Consider the following 18,075-nt stretch of genomic DNA (forward strand, 5'->3'; position numbering starts at 1 on the left):
CTCGTTGTTGATGGTAGATTGATCTATAATGAGCATGAAGGAACTGCGACAGAGTAGGACGACGCATAGTGATAACGCTTGTAGCTGATGCATTCACTAGTGACAGTCTACTTGATTAGACTCTCTGATTTATCATCTTCACATATAGTACAGTATGCTAGGTTCCAAGTGGAGTAACTGTTATATAATCGGGCAGTGAAGTCAGTAGTCATTCTGAGAACGTACATCAAGCGAAAAACCTATCAAATTTACAGAACAATCTAGTAGAGTGATGGTTTATATTATAATTTAATTTCTAAACAGATATTTCATCAACATAATTACCAGATAAGGTAACCATAAATATGAGACAAGATTAAATATTCCGGCAGAGCAGATTTTTTTATGCACTACTTTTCCATGTAGTCCTTTTAAAGCCAACGGACAAATCCCATTTTTTTCTAACAGGTGGATTCCACTCTTAATGTGAGATACTGGGAGGTCTAAAAAGAACCCATCTGTGTCTATATACGTTTTGAATTAGACTAGAAAATGTTTACCACTCAGAAATGTCTCTAAGTACAGGAATAGTAAGGAGTTAGAGATCGTTACTCTGATGAGTGGGTGGATGTCCAAAACTTATCACTTCAGATTCTTAAGTTCTCCCTCTGTCAATGCACCTCTTATTCTCCTGAAGAAACACGTTTTCCTTTCCTAGTGCAGTACCGCCCACTTCTCACGTAGTCCTTCATCCAGATGATCCAGGGACTTGTATAGCACTTGCTAGATATTGTTTTATCCTTTGCAAAAGAAAAAAAAATATTTCCTTCTGCATTAGAGATAACATTAAACATCGATTCCGGCAGCTGAAACCCAGCCACTTTTTTTGCTGTGTGGCCACCTGTCTCCATGTGCTTGGTTGATCGTTGTCTCCTTATCCATAGGAACAAATTGCGGCACTTACCAAACCATTGCTGAGATATTCGTTTCCACATTTGTTTTTGGTTTTAATTCAACAAATATGACATCCATCTTGCTCAAATCTTTCTCACAGGCAATTTATAATGTAAAATGTAACGTCATATTCCTTGTAATATTACTATAGTGTTAGCTACTTCACGCACGTTTAGTTGAAAATCTATAATACCATAATGTGTTCTATCGCTTTGTTTTCATCTACGGTGAATATTAAACCAATTTTTATTGTTTAAAATGAAGGAGTGGACTTTAGGGAAATTCTCATTCTTTTTTCTTCTGTTGCTTCATTCATCCCCTTCGTCTGTCACGGTCAGTGCGTTGTGCTGTCACTGGTAACAGCTGCATCCACTCTTCAGCCTAAGAGATTTACAATACATGAAAGTGATTTTAAAACATTAGAGATGGGGATATAAAAAGCTGACTCGGGGTTCAAGTTGAGTAAGGTAGACGGATGCGGAAAGTAAGGCGTAGTGCCTGGACGTTCGACGATTTCGAGGTAATGATGGAATTATGGTGGAGCGGAAATTCATATAAAACCACCACAGGATAAGCCTTTAGTTTGGATGAATTGAAATTTGCAATAAACGTTTCAAAACAACCTTGCACGCTAACGCCGAAGTACGTCATTTCTCGCCATTGGAAGTATAAACTAGCCTACAACTAGAGGGAAAACTCTAGAAACATATATCGTACTGTGTTACACAGATCGAAATAACTTCGGAAAACGGGGTAAACTAGCATGGTAAAGTTGCTGAAGATCTGTATGGGCTTAACAGAAGTGATCTGGAGCTGTCTAATATCACTCTGATCTAACGAGGAGAACACGGCAAGTGCCATAATCCGATTTCCCAGGAACTTTGCTCACTGGAAGAGGAGTCAAAACAAACGAACACGTGTGTTGGCTTATCCGTAGATACTCGAGCGTTTCTAAAAAAACAACTATCAAAGTTTTAGACGTAATTTATATGCCTTTCAGCGGCCAATAATCCCAGCCCAGCCGGTGGCACAGAGGCTAGTATCGCGGCCCTTGTTCGAAACGTGAATATTGTTTTTATTTTTTTTTTTCATTTATTCACTGATGTCCGTAGAAGATTACTGCAAGACTGTTTCATATCAAGTTAGGGGATACAAGGACGTTATAAAATTACAACTGGTATTTTCAGGGGTTACAATCTTTTTAAATTCTCATATTCCAGCGTTTCATTCTTATACCAATTCTTAATTATAGTCTTATATTTATTCTTCGGAAGATTTGGTGCATTCTCTTGGATGATGCCGATCGTAGAAACGTTCGAAATGAAGAAATTCGGAACACGACGAACATCGCGTAAAGGCAGCTTTGCCACAGTGACATTTCTTCATTGACTCTCACTCGGGAAAGAAACATCGTTAACATTGGTTGAGATTTTACTTATTGGAAATAATTTCTCTGCACGCCACGCATAACGGATCATTTTTCCGAAAACTGGCACTTGTTGTTTATTAAAAATCAAGATACAGTACAAGAATTTCACGGAGAACAATTTTAAATAATTTCTGCATTCATTTACTGTTTTCTTAAATTCATTCACCACACATAGTAGGCGAATTAGAACAACTTTATTTCAATGTTCACGGGAAAACAATCGTGTAATAGTCGTTTACGGACATGGGTAGATAAACAAAAAACTAAATAAATAAAAATAAAAATAATAATCTGGTTACCAACACAGGGTGCAAAAGTATGAAGCCGCGACGTTAGCCACTGTGCCACCGCTTTGGCTAAATCATTTACTCGCTCAGAGGCACATATAGTAGCTCGAAAACTTTGACTGTCTTTTTCCCGGAAACGGTCGAGTATCTACGGGTAACCCGACATACGTGTCCCCTTATTTTGGATCCTGTTACATCGAGGAAAGCGTCCGGGAAATTGGATTATAGCACCTGCCATGTTCTCCTCGTATGTCTTCGTACTTACTGTCTATATCTTATTTTACTTTATTATTTTGTCATATCTATGTTTAACTTCTTAGCAGCTAAAGCAAACCGTGCAACTATTACTATAAGCACATAAATGAGAAAAAGTATTGAAAAGTTACACAAGTAATATCTAGCAATAAAAAGTGGTCATCTAATAAAAGTCACAAATTATATCCACTTCCAAATGAAAAAAAGTTTCTGAGTCTGGGTATCAGCCCGCAGTATGTACGTAATACTACTGCATGGTGTCTTGCTGTAGTTGTCCGTGACACATGCTGCTGGTTCCAAGATGGGCTATCTGTCATTATATACCACATATCTTCTTTTATATATAATAATTACTTTCTTGTATTTATTTATGGTGATACGAATTACAGTGAGGTGACACAAGTCAAGGGATAGTGATATGCACGTATATAGATGACGGTGGTATCATGTATACAAGGTATAAAAGCGCGGGGCACAAACAGAGGTGTCATTTGAACTCGGGTGATTCATATGAAAAGGTTTCCGCCGTGATCATGGCAGCACGACGGGTATCAACTGACTTTGAACGCGGAGTGGTAATTGGAGCTAGGCGCGTGGGACATTCCATTTCGAAAATGGTTAGGGAATTGAACATTCCGAGATCGACAGCGTCAAGGGTGTGCCGAGAATACCAAATTTCAGGCATTACCTCTCACTACGAACAACGCCATGGCCGACGCTCTTTACTTAACGACCAAGAGCAGTGGCGTTTGCGTAGAGTTGTTAATGCTAACACACAAGCAACATTGCGTGAAACAACCGCAGAAATCAACGTGGGACGTACGACGAACGTATCCGTTAGGACAGTGCGGCGAAATTTGGCGTTAATGGTCTGTGGTAACAGACAACCGACTTGTGTGTCTTTGCTAACAGGATGACAAAGCTTTCAGCGCCTCCCCTGCGCTCGTGCTCATGGATCCTAGACAACTGGAAAACCTTGGTAGGGTTCGAGTGTGGCGCTGACCCTGAAGCCATGGACCCAAGTTGCCAACAAGGCACTGTGCAAACTTGGGGTGCCTCCATAGTGGTATAGGCTGCGTTTACATGGAATAGACTGGATCCTCTGGACCAACTGAGTTGATCAGTGACTGGAAGTGGCTATGGTCGACTACTTGGGGACCATTTTCAGCCATTCATGGACTTCATGTTCCCAAACAACAACGTAATTTTTATGGATGACGATGGGCCGTGTCACCGGGCCACAACTGTTCGCGACAGGTTTTAACAACTTTCTGGACAATTCAAGAGAATGATTTGGCCACCCAGATCGCTCGACATAAATCCCATTGCACATTTATGGGGCAGAATCGAGAGGTTAGTTCGTGCACAAGCTCCTGCACTGGCAACACTTTCGCAATTATGGACGGCTATAGAGCTGGCTCAGTATTTCTGCAGGGACTTCCAACAACTTGCTGAGTCCATGCCACGTCGAGTTACAGCACTACTCCGGGCATAAGGAGGTCCGACACGGGGTTAGGAGGTTTGTCACCTTAGTGTATGTTACAGTAGTTGTTTTTCAAATTAAATGGACTTAAATACACTTTGGTAGCAGCTCACGCGTTGCCTCTGTGTCTAGGAGTGTGGTTGCCGTTGTAACAATGTGTAGAGTGGTGCTTTGTGTGTGCAGGGGAAGATGAGCGTGCCGGCATGAGGCAAGCCGCGGCTGCTCGCTGGGCTGTGGCGCTGCTGCTCGCCGCCGTCCTCACGGGTAAGTCCTTCCCGCACTCTCATTACGTAAGTCTTCTCTACCGCACGCTACTATCCTGGGGTTTCATCCGAATATAGATTCACATTCTTATCTTTTTAAGCGATGAAGCGCAGCTTTTAGCGTAAGGAATTTACCTCTAATTTCTGTTTTTATTTATTGTGTTTACTTTGGGCTACCTTATCGTTTTCGTGTGTGTCAACTCGTGTGCTGATGTTGTTTCGCAATCGGTCACGTTCTTGTGGCCCTACTTTCTGTTTATTAACAATGCCCGCCTTTGTCACTATTGGTAACACAAATTCCCTTACTTTCCATCCTACTGCAGACCTGCTCCCAGGCTCTCTCTAATCTCCTATCCTTTATGTCCTCTACCCTGTCGCCATACCCAAACCCTCTTCCCCTATTCTTCACCATTAGTACGCTAATGATACCCTTTTCTAGACGTCTACTTTAAACTCCAGAAATCCCAACGATCCCTCCAAACCGGCCGGGGTGTCCGAACGGTTCTAGGCGCTACAGTCTGGAACCGTGCGACCGCTACGGTCGCAGGTTCGAATCCTACCTCGGGCATGGATGTGTGTGATGTCCTTGGGTTGGTAAAGTTTAAGTACTTCTAAGTTCTAGGGGACTGATGACCTCAGAAGTTAAGTCCCATAGTGCTCAGAGCCATTTGAACCATTTTTTGATCCCTCCAAATCCACCTTAAAAATCTTACCCACTGGTGTAACCGACGACTTATCTTTTGCAAAACCCAGGAAATAATTTTAGGACGAACTGTCCACAGCTTCTGCCTCCATTACCTCTACCTAATCACTTATGACGATCCTATCCTACTAACAAGGGAACCTCCCCATCGCACCCCCCTCTGATTTAGTTATAAGTTGGCACAGTGGATAGGCCTTGAAAAACTGAACACAGATCAATCGAGAAAACAGGAAGAAGTTGTGTGGAACTATGAAAAAAATAAGCAAAATATACAAACTGAGTAGTCCGTGTGCAAGATAGGCAACATCTAGGGTAATGTGGGCTGAGGAGCGCCGTGGTCCCGTGGTTAGCGTGAGCTGCTGCGGAACAAGAGGTCCTTGGTTCAAGTCTTCCATCGAATAAAAAAAAAAGTAAAAAGTTAATTTTTTATTTTCAGTTTATGTGACAAACTCTTTCATCACTTTTTTGGGAGTGATTATCACATCTACAAGAAAACCTAAATCGGGCAAGGTAGAAGAATCTTTTTACCCATTCGCCAAGTGTACAAGTTAGGTGGGTCGACAACATATTCCTGTCATGTGACGCACATGCCGTCACCAGTGTCGTACAGAATATATCAGACGTGTTTTCCTATGAGCTATGACCTTGCGATCAAATGTTTTCGGTTCCCATTGGAGAGGAACGTCCTTTCGTCTACTAATCGCACGGTTTTGCGGTGCGGTCGCAAAACACAGACACAAACTTATTACAGTGAACAGAGACGTCAATGAACGAACGGACAGATCATAACTTTGCGAAAATAAAGAAAGTAAACTTCTCACTCGAGGGAAGACTTGATCCCAGGACCCCTTGTTCCGCAGCTGCGCACGCTAACCACGGGACCCGGCGCTCCTGATTTCACACTATCCCTGATTTTGCCTATCTTGCTCATGGACTACTCAGTTTGTATATTTTGCTTATTTTTTTCATAGTTCCACACAACTTCTTCCTGTTTTCTCGATTGATCTGTGTTCAGTTTTTCAAGGCCTATCCACAGTGCCAAATTATAACTAAATCTGAGGGGGTGCGATGGGGATGTTCCCTTCTAAGCAGCACACTAAATACAGCGTGATTCAGCTGCTTCTACAGATAGCCTTCTATACAACACATATTACGTCTGTATCAGGAACTATTAGGTTTGCGCCCTACGAAAACTACGGTTCATTAGTTTTGGTTCACTACATACATAACGTAGTAAATGGTAGGGTTACCGGGAGTACTGGTAGCATTTGGAGGAAAGGAAACGTAAATAAATGTGTAAGAGAGGAACTGGGAGCCAAAGACTTCGTTCTGTTGAGTGCTTGTTTTGCACGTAATTACAACATCATATCGTTCAGTGTTAGTCCATTGCGTATTTCATATCCTTACAAAATGTAAACTGTATTTTATAAGTAATAAATATTTGTTGATAGCGTAACTCCTGCGCTTTTATGTAACCAAAGCAATTATTTTTGACTCAAGTACAGTTTACATGTACAAAATTAAAAAAATCTGTATATGTAGTTATTGCTGTTGTTTTGCGCTCAATAAGACGTTATTGATCAAGGCAAGAGTATCCAGTTATTACTGATAAGCCCGATATTTTATGAATAACAGAAACGTGTTTTATATAAGCTCGATGAAGTATCGAAGTAATGTTTGACATGTTTTTGTTTCGCGTTTTTTCAGTTTTACCTTTTTTAAGAAATTGCGTTTTCTTGCGCTATATGGTAAGACTGTATTTTTTTATTTTACTACAACATCCCTATCTTTCACGTTATAAAGTAATTATTTTCAAATAAAACCTAAATTAAACATTGAGAAATTCAATTTTTCTATAAATAGTGTTTATTTTTAAGTAACAGACAGGAGGATAACTATCTAGAAGAAAAATATTCCGTAGGTTACGCTGCCCAGTTTGTAGATGGTTCAGCACTTCCAGTTTCTAGGGGAATCCTGTAAGACACTGGTCGTATATGCAGACTAAGTGGTAGAAATAAGGTAACACCTAAGAGGTGTGCAACACACCTAACATACAGGTAAAACCGTTATCATCTTAGCCCCTCAAAGCTAGCAGAAAACTACCGTAGTTTACGCTTACTTACGATAGACTACAGTAGCCTACGGTAGTTTTACGACTATAGGAATGATATCCAGACAGGCGACAGCCACGTAATCGATGTAAGTTCACTCTGAGAGCTTCGGACGACTGTTAGCAAACGGATTTGTACTGTAAAAAATTCAAGTGAGTATTGGCCATGAGTTACACGGTATTTTTGGACCAAGATATACCTCATTTCTGCCATATTTATCCAAGAGTTTCCAGTCTTTCTTTGTGTAATTAGCAGTGAATTCATACAGAATTTGGATGTCTCTGAAAGTTTATTCCATGTATAGTACTTCATCTTTCATAAATGGTTCAGAATCTCTACCTATCGGAAACAACGAAATTAACAGGAGGCATCCAAACAGCAGGCGCTGAAGTAACAACTTTCCGTCGTGCAATCCAATGAAAAGATTAATATATGACTCGCCACGTCAATGTGCTGAAATAGTTTCATAAATAAAATTTACACAATAGGTCTAAAATGTCTTTGATTACTTTATCAGTTATTTATGCGACATTTTGTCAGTGTGCTTCACATCTCCAGGTCAAACTGGCCAACAACATTATTGTGTGATGTGGGGTTGCAAAAAACAGCATCTGTAGGAGCAGCTGAATTACCCTGTATGTTGTACTTAAAATCGACTGGCAACTAACTTGGAAACCAGATCTGCTAATTGTCGAACACAAAGGTCGCCATAGACTGAAACTGCTGAAATTACTAACAATCCGAACAACTGGATTTTTCCCCTCCACTGTACTCCACACCGACGTAACCCTGATCCGACTACCATCTCCTACGCTAATGTTGCGTCGAAATCCGCCCCACCATAGTTCTATCGCTCACTCCTAATCCTTGAACGCCACACACGCTGCCCCGCCTTAGCACCTCTTCTCACTCACATTGAGCACCTCCATATATGCTACCCCATCTGCAGTCTTGGCTCTGATAATCTTAATGTCTGTCCTCAAATTTCCAATCCCAGTAGCCTGCAGCGCCTATATTGGCACATTCCACCAACCCTACACCTACATATACTCGAGTCCTATCCCAACTATGCTTCAACCGGGTACCTCTGCCAGACAGTGAAATTCACTTCGAAATGTATTCATGCCATCAGCTATAAATCTTCCTCATCCACCCCACCCCACATCAGGGATCTCCCGTTCTTTTACATCTTTTCCTATTCCTTTCCTCGGAATACAACAGCCCTGCCCACTCTCCAGTCTCCTACACCCTTTCTGTCTCCCCACTAGCCACCCGAGCAACTACCCACGTCCCCGTAGATACAATCCAACTGACCAACGTGTTCATACCCACACCCTACAGCCTACAAAACAACCAAGGTTTTCCTTCCCTAAATACTTTTCAGCAGTGCAGGTCTTTCAACTTTTAGTATACGTGCTGTGCTTCTTTTTAGCGATCGCCACATGTTTGCAGTGTATTTTGTGCAGCTTTTTATTACTTTTATTAAACCGTTTTAGCTCTGTGTGTAAATAGAAAATGAAGAAAGTCAACACTCTAAATGTCATGTAAACACCATCAATCGAATTAATCTTTTATTCATTTTAAAAATTCGATATTAATTATACTTTTTAATCTTTTAAACCAATTGGCTAAAGAGCGGCATGTTCGACTTCTAGCGGCCCACCCTTGTCTGTAAGGGTCGGAGGTATTAAAATGACAGTAAAAGAAAGAAAAAGATGATCGCCGGCCGAAGTGGCCGTGCGGTTAAAGGCGCTACAGTCTGGAACCGCAAGACCGCTACGGTCGCAGGTTCGAATCCTGCCTCGGGCATGGATGTTTGTGATGTCCTTAGGTTAGTTAGGTTTAACTAGTTCTAAGTTCTAGGGGACTAATGACCTCAGCAGTTGAGTCCCATAGTGCTCAGAGCCATTTGCACCATTTGAAAAAGATGATCCATGTTGTATGGAAGTCTTCCAAGATGGCGAATCAGGGAATTAGAGAATGTTTTTGACTGTATGTAAATACTTGCTGCGTTCTCTTGGAACATTTTCAGAAGTTCCGAGTGCTCTGCGGCTTTATGCAGGTAACGGGCTGAAAAGTTCGTTGGAACATGGAAATTCTTCTTAATGCTTTAGCATCGCTCTTGCGAAACTCAGCGTTCCCTTTTCTCACATGTTATACTGCGAACAATGGATGAAGGGAAACAGGCAGGTCCCATATTTCTAGATTTCCGGAAAGCATTGACAAGGTGCCCCATTACAGGCTGTTAACAAAGGTGCGAGCATACGAAATAAGTTCGCAGATTTTTGAGTGGCTCAAGTAATAGAACCCAGCATGTTGCCTTCGACGGCGAGTGTTCATCAGAGACAAGGCTATAATCAGGAGTGCCCCAGGAAAGTGTGATAGGACCGCTGTTGTTCTCATTATACATAAATGGATTGGCGGACAGCGTGGGCAGCAATCTGCGGCTGTTATCTGATTATGCTGTGATTCACGGTAAGGTGTCGAAGCTGAGCGACTGTAGGCACATACAAGACGACTTGACAAAATTCCCAGTTGGTATGATGAATGGCAGCTAGCTCGAAATGCGAAAAAATGTAATTTAATGTGGATGAGTAGGAAGAACAAACCTGTATGTTCGGATACAGTATTAATAGTATCCTTCTTCACACAGTCGCGTAGTTTTAATAGCTAGGCTTAATGTTGCAGAGCGATATGAAATGGAACGAACACGTGAGAACTGCGATAGGGAAGGCGAATGGTCAACTTCGGTCTATTGGAAGACTTTTAGGAAGGAGTGCTTTACCTGTAACGGAGACCGTATGTAGGACACTGGTGCGACCTATTCTTGAGCACTGCTCGAGTGTTTGGGATCCATACCAGGTCGGATTGACGGAAGAGATTGAAGCAATTCAGAGGCGGGCTGCTAGATTTGTTACCGTTAGGTTCGAACAACACGTAAGTGTTACAGAGATGCTTCGGGAACTCAAATGGGAATCCCTGGAGGGAAGGCGACGTTCTTTTCGAGAAACACTGTTGAGAAAATTCTGAGAACCAGAATTTGAAACCGGCAACGATTCTGCTGCCGCCAACATACATTGTGCGTAAGGACACGAAGATAAGATGCGAGAAATTAGGACTCATACGTAGGGAATAGACAACATTCCATTAGAACTACTGATGGCCTTGGGAAAGCCAGTCATGACAAAACTCTACCATCTGGTGAGCAAGATGTATGAGACAGGCGAAATACCCTCAGACTTCAAGAAGAATATAATAATTCCAATCCCAAAGAAAGCAGGTGTTGACAGATGTGAAAATTACCGAACTATCAGTTTAATAAGTCACAGCTGCAAAATACTAACGCGAATTCTTTACAGACGAATGGAAAAACTGGTAGAAGCGGACCTCGGGGAAGATCAGTTTGGATTCCGTAGAAATGTTGGAACACGTGATGCAATACTAACCTTACGACTTATCTTAGAAGAAAGATTAAGAAAAGGTAAACCTACGTTTCTAGCATTTGTAGACTTAGAGAAAGCTTTTGACAATGTTAACTGGAATACTCTCTTTCAAATTCTGAAGGTGGCAGGGGTAAAATACAGGGAGCGAAAGGCTACTTACAATATGTACAGAAACCAGATGGCAGTTATAAGAGTCGAGGGGCATGAAAGGGAAGCAGTGGTTGGGAAAGGAGTGAGACAGGGTTGTAGCCTGTCCCCGATGTTATTCAACCTGTATATTGAGCAAGCAGTAAAGGAAACAAAAGAAAAATTCGGAGTAGGTATTAAAATTCATGGAGAAGAAGTAAAAACTTTGAGGTTCGCCGATGACATTGTAATTCTGTCAGAGACAGCAAAGGACTTGGAAGAGCAGTTGAATGGAATGGACAGTGTCTTGAAAGGAGGATATAAGATGACCATCAACAAAAGCAAAACAAGGATAATGGAATGTAGTCAAATTAAATCGGGTGATGCTGAGGGAATTAAATTAGGAAATGAGACACTTAAAGTAGTAAAGGAATTTTGCTATTTAGGGAGTAAAATAACTGATGATGGTCGAAGTAGAGAGGATATAAAATGTAGACTGGCAATGGCAAGGAAATCGTTTCTGAAGAAGAGAAATTTGTTAACATCGAGTATAGATTTAAGTGTCAGGAAGTCGTTTCTGAAAATATTTGTATGGAGTGTAGCCATGTATGGAAGTGAAACATGGACGATAACTAGTTTGGACAAGAAGAGAATAGAAGCTTTCGAAATGTGGTGCTACAGAAGAATGCTGAAGATAAGGAGGGTAGATCACGTAACTAATGAGGAGGTGTTGCATAGGATTGGGGAGAAGAGAAGTTTTTGGCACAACTTGACTAGAAGAAGGGATCGGTTGGTAGGACATGTTTTGAGGCATCAAGGGATCACAAATTTAGCGTTGGAGGGCAGCGTGGAGGGTAAAAATCGTAGAGGGAAACCAAGAGATGACTACACTAAGCAGATTCAGAAGGATGTAGGTTGCAGTAGGTACTGGGAGATGAAGAAGCTTGCGCAGGATAGAGTAGCATGGAGAGCTGCATCAAACCAGTCTCAGGACTGAAGACCACAACAACAACAACACGTAGGGTTATAGGCAATCGTTTTTCTCTTGCTCTATTTGCGAGTGGAACAGGAAAGGAAATGACTAGTAGGGGTACAGGGTACCCTCCGTCACACGCTGTACAGTGGCCTGAGAAGTATCTATGCAGAGTAAATGTAGAAGGCCTTGTTTTGTAAAGTCTGTAGTCTCTACAAATGGCTGCAATGGTCTATGCCACTCATACGTAATCCATAACAGTTTTTGTGTAAGTACATAATGTATGGAGTCCGCAACTCTTTAATTATACAGTGCTTTCATTGAACAAAGGATACACTGCTATAAGCCTATGCGATGCCGTCGTGCGAACTTCACCTATTTGCTGTTATAATGTGAGGTTTTTTCCTTAGGTGACTCATACACATTTGGCTGTTTTCGTCCACTAGATCGGTTTGCCAAATACACACATCAAAAAAAGTTTTGCATCACCTCGGTTCCGAGAGTTCTGGAACCTGCACAGGAAATTGGAATGGAGAGCAACACAAACATCATTTCCGCCCTTTTTGTTGCTCATGAAAACTACACATTGCATACAGCGAGATCTTCAGAGGTGGTGGTTCCGATTGTTTGTATACACCGGTACCTCTAATACCCAGTAGCACGACCTCTTGGATTGGAGAATGGCTGTATTCATCGTGGCATTCTATCCACAAGTTCATCAAGGCACTGTTGGTCCAGATTGTCCCACTCCTCAACAGCGATTCGGCCTAGATCCCTCAGAGAGGTTTGTTGGTCAGGTTGTCCATAAACAACACTTTTCATTCTATTCCAGGCATGTTCGATAGGGTGCATGTCTGGAGAACATGCTGGCAACTCTAGTTGATCGACGTCGTTATCCTGAAGAAACTCATTCACAAGATGTGCACGGTGGTGGCGCGAATTGTCCTCCATGAAGACGAATGCCTCGCTGATATGCTGCCGAAATGGTTACACTATCGGACGGAGGATGGCATTCACGTATCGTACAGCCGTTACTGCGCCTTCTATGACCACAAACGGCGAACGTCGGCTCCACACAATGCCACCCCAAAACAGCAGGGAACCTCCACCTTGCTGCACTCACTGGACAGTGTGTCTAAGGCGTTCAGCCTGACCGGGTTGCCTCCAAACACGTATCCGACGATTGTCTGGGTGACTTGCGGAGTATAAATGTACATGTACATGTACATGTCTAGACGTCAGCTGCACAGATACTGGTTTCCAGTACTAGCTCCAATTTATAGAGAGAGAGACAAGAGAAACTTAACAGTACTCATATATGGGAAAGTTGTGACACTAGAGGACGCCGTTTTGTCCAAAGCCTAATAGACATTGTTGGTATTACTAAAGTTTAGCTTCTACGGGCTGTGTGTAATCGTTAAAGGTTACCTGAAACATTGGGGAGCACAAAGATTTTGCAGTAATGTGACCGTAGGGGTTGTATGGGAATGTGCATATGGCGTGGACGACAAAATAAAATACAGTATCTCTTATCAACTCGCCGAAAATCAAAGTGTTAAACTGTTGACAAGTTCTATATCAGCTCGCAGCCCCGGCGAGCTGCAGCACGAAAAGATTTACACACACATTACGCAGCACAGACACTTCAATGGGTGCCCGTAAATGTGGTTGGATTTACAAGTTTGCCACGTTTCGTCTGTGGGGCATCAGCTCACATTCGTCGCAATGTACCCAATGCTCCACAAAAGTATTTAATATAAATGCAGGCAGGATTTGCTATGCAAAAAACACGTATGCACTGGCGCATTTTTTAAAGTTTCCCAAATTCGAGTTTATTTCCAATAAGAATAGAAAAATCGAAAATCATAGCTCACAATAAATTAATTTCAGAGCCTGACCGAGTTTCATAAGATCTTGGAAGTGGCTGAATAAACCACGGTTACTTGCGTGTGTTATCTTTAGAAAACCGTTAAGGTTCCACAGTATATCAAACTATAAATTTCACAATGGCTACGCACTGAAACTTGTAAGTGAGGCTTGTATCACACGCAACTTTAAAAGTAACAGGTTCATCAGATGCCGAAAAATATCAAAGTAGGAACTCTGAATAACCCACACATGCGAACTAGCTGCTATTTCACTGCTCATCAGATAGAACTTTCCCACTAACACAGACTAACACAGCCTGACCACCTTCAACGGCGTCCGAACCTGGACTCCCGTCGAAACCTCGATCAAGCATCTCTGAAGTAAGTTAAACTACTGAACGAGAAAACTGCTGAAATTCTTAATTTTAACCTTTTATACACATATGATACATCAGATTATCCGGAAAGTTTTCGCCGTGCGGAGTGGTCACGCCGTTAGAGGCGCCATGTCACGAATCCCGCGGCCCCTTCCACAAGAGGTTCGAGCCCTCCCTTGAGCATGGGCGTGTGTGTTGTTCTTAGCGTAAGATAGTTCAAGTAGTGAGTAAGTCTAGGGACCGATGACCTCAGCAGTTTGGTCCCTTGGGAATTCACACACATCTGAACATTCTGAAATCTTCCGAGAAATATTGCGCTGTTATTACTTTTATTTTTTCTACCGTAGTTTATTTATAAACAATAATTTCTATGGTTTTTCTCCGTTTTCGGATTTATAAGTGTAAATATTAACAAACAATTTAAATTATACATTAAATAATTTCCTATCTAAAGTTTGCAGGACTGCCGCTACTTTTAAAGTTTCTCTATTTATTTAGTAAGGAAAGCTGTTTTTAATTGCGTGAAATCAACTTTTTGGCCTCTCATTTAAATGTGTGAATAATTTCAGTAAATCTACTATCACAGTGCGATACAGTTCTATGGGATGTATCCGTAGATACCTCGTTTGTTGCAATCGCTTAATGCGGTGTCCAAATATTCACTTTTACAGTTCAGGAATTATTTATGACATTCAACTTACAGTAACTTATGAACTAATGCGGATATCGACGGTAGGTCTTCACACGCGTAATCGTCCATCTTTTCCACTTCAAATGAGCCCACTGGCTCTTCAGTGAGACGTATAGTTCAATATTTATTAATTTTGAGTAAGTTCTAGTTTTGCACTGGAGGCGAAAAGCGGCCATGAGAAACAAGCAGTCATTGTGCTCCCCAACAGAAGGGTTTTCTCGGTCTCGCTGTGACCTTAGCGGTTGTTGGAAGTCCAGAGCCCAACCCCATCTGTGGAGCATAGTGTGAAACTGGCCCTCCATGTGCTCCTGTAAAGCAGATTTCAGCTGTCAACACGAGTATGACCCGATCTTCACCGCATGTGCGTCCGCGGTCGCGTGTTTGTGATTGAATCAAGTGTCTCTTCCCGTTACAATAGGTTGTCGTGTTGCAGTAAGTTCTCGAAATATTACATTGGAAAATTTTTGAACACACACACACACCCATACCCGAGGGAGGACTCTAACCTCCGACGGGAGGAGCCGAGAAAACCGTGGTAAGGCGCCTTAGACCGCGCGGCTACCCCGTGCGGCTATTAGGTTGGAGAACTTACTATTTGACAAGTACTGGTCAAGATTAAACTTCGTGGAAAACTATTATAAAAGGTTTCTCTGAGAATTACTTAGAACACAGAATGTTATGGTGGAAATTTGTTAGACTTGTTGTTAGGAAATGATACAACATGTTTAACGATGTTAGTTTAGAATCTTGGATCAGTGGTTATAATGCAGCTGTATTAATAGTGCTAAACAAGATAGAAATGGGTACAAATGTCTACAAAAATAAGTAGAAAAGTATACATGTGCAGTAAAATGGGTAAATAGCTTTTCTGGCCTCAGACGGGCCAGCCAGTACTGATCGAGAGCCGTGTCATCCTTTGCCAATGGCGTCATTGGGATTCGGTATGGTGGGCTATGGGATCAGCACACCCCTCGCTGGCCATTGTCGTCTTTGCAGACCTTTGAGACCCTTCTTCTCATTCACGTAACTCCTCATTTGGTATCAGGAGGGTGGGTGGACGCCGTATCAGTCCTCTCACCAAGGAAAAATTCCTGGCAGTACCGGAAATCGAACCCGGGTCGCCGAACGGGGTGGCCGAGCGGTTCTAGGCGCTACAGTCTGGAACCGCGCGACCGCTTCGGTCGCAAGCGCCTACTGGACAAAAGTGTATAATTAGGGAGATTCGAGCTCACACGGTGGCTTAGCAGCAATAGTTTTTCCGTGAAGCAATCGCAATTGGAACCGGTTGGTTCATATGGCTCTGACCACTATGGGACTTAACTTCTGAGATCATCAGTGCCCTATAACGTAGAACTACTTAAACCTAACTAACCTAAAGACATCACACACACCCATGCCACAGGCAGGATTCGAGTCTGCGGCCGTAGCGGTCGCGCGGTTCCAGACTGTAGCGCCTAGAACCGCTCGGCCACCGCGGCCGGCGCAATTGGAACCGGAAAAGGAGAAAATAACAGTGGTACACAAAGTAGCTCCCGTCACACACCAGTCAAGAAAGCGAGTTAATATTGCATTTTCGTCCAATTCTGAGCTATGTTGAGAGTTACAAGTCACTAACTCATCAGGAAATGGCACTGGTAAACAAAGTACCTTCCTCCACACACCAGATAAGAAAGCGAGTTAATACTGTATTGTCCTCCTGTTTCGAGGTATGTTTAAATATCAAGTCCTCAGCTTATAGGGAAGTTAATTTAAAATTAATTGCAGAATTTGTAGCTAAAAGACAGGAAAGCGTCTTAATGAAAACGTAAAATGCGATGTGATGCCGTAGCACGGCAACGCACGATGCGCGACCGTTCCCCATGCTGTCAGTCACACTTTTCAGCATGGTTTGGAATAATGCCTGCCACTGTTGGGCGAGCACCATTTGGAGGTAAGCATTGGTCCGCGGTGGCGTTAAAAGATGCAATCCGTCAATCTAAAGTGTTTCGTGCATGTTTAATCGGATTTAGTCCAACAAGAGAGCTGGCCATTGTAGACTCATTTTGCTGATACTCTACCACAAGGCCAGCTCTGTGTATATGAACGTTATCATCCATTAAATGAAACCCGTGTTCCCATGTACTATGCTAAACACAGACAAAGCGTTGCAAGAGGCCATCTCTATAAGCAAGACCGCACGCTACAGCCCAGGGCCTCGTTTCACACACGATCCTCTTATAATGGTAAAAATATTATTTTCCGTAGACTTACCCGGCTGGATTTCTCAGTGGAAAGATGATGCCAATTATATCAGTATTCAACTTTGGAAGCCCTCGGTCCCTAATGCCAAAATCCCGGTGACAGTTCAATTGGCAAAATCGCTAAAACTTTTGAAAGAGTTAGCGGAATTTCGGTATCTTGGAGTCAGATTAGGGACCTGTTGAAGTGACATACAACTGAAAGATTTGCACCAGGCCACTGAGCCACACGAATTTTTTTCATTATTGTTATTGTTATTATTCTTAAATCCACACACACATATACAAAATAGTACAACTACAAAATAAACTTTAAACGCTGTTTTATAGAATTTTAATTCGTAAACTGTTGTAAAATGCTGTTTTCGTTGGTTAGTTAGAATACAGGTTCAACCTTGGGGTCTACATGTCCTATCTTCATCCCATAGTCGTCACGCATACACTGGCGTAAGGGTGACTGGGCTGAGGTGGCTAATCAGGTAGTTTAAGTTCATTCATCTAGGCAGCACCACGCTTCAAACTGTGAGATACTAAAAACTGCGTCAGTGAACGCTCTACAATCTGCTCACGTGTGTCAGATAATGGTCATGTATGTTGCTTGACGTGCTATAATTTTCGAGACATCCAGCATAAGATCTTGTGGAATTACAGGAAACATTTTTGTTTATTCATTGTTATATGTGACTAATTTAAGCAATACAAGCGATCTTCCCCGGATTCGCACGGGCAGCAGTATGTATCTATGGACCGACTACCTGTCTGGCGTAGCAGCAATAAACCGTATACGCCACCCTTCCCCCTAAATTCCATTATCTGTTAGTGAAAACCGTATCAAAATCAGTACAGTACTTTCTGAGATTATGGACAGAAAGACGCAGTGGTTTTTTTATAATATA

The 18,075-nt window shown here is 42.1% G+C and overlaps 1 protein-coding gene across 1 annotated transcript in view; it reads left to right on the forward strand.

Moving 5' to 3' along the window:
- Positions 1–4,590: 4,590 nt before the first annotated feature.
- LOC124556403 overlaps positions 4,591–18,075 on the forward strand; it is a 692,955-nt gene continuing 679,470 nt past the window's right edge. Inside the window, exon 1 of the mRNA XM_047130364.1 lies at positions 4,591–4,651. Within this exon, the coding sequence (XP_046986320.1) occupies positions 4,591–4,651 (61 nt within the window). The remainder of the gene's footprint in view (positions 4,652–18,075) is intronic.

This window comes from Schistocerca americana, chromosome X (genome assembly GCF_021461395.2).
Source record: "Schistocerca americana isolate TAMUIC-IGC-003095 chromosome X, iqSchAmer2.1, whole genome shotgun sequence".
NCBI lineage: Eukaryota > Metazoa > Arthropoda > Insecta > Orthoptera > Acrididae > Schistocerca > Schistocerca americana.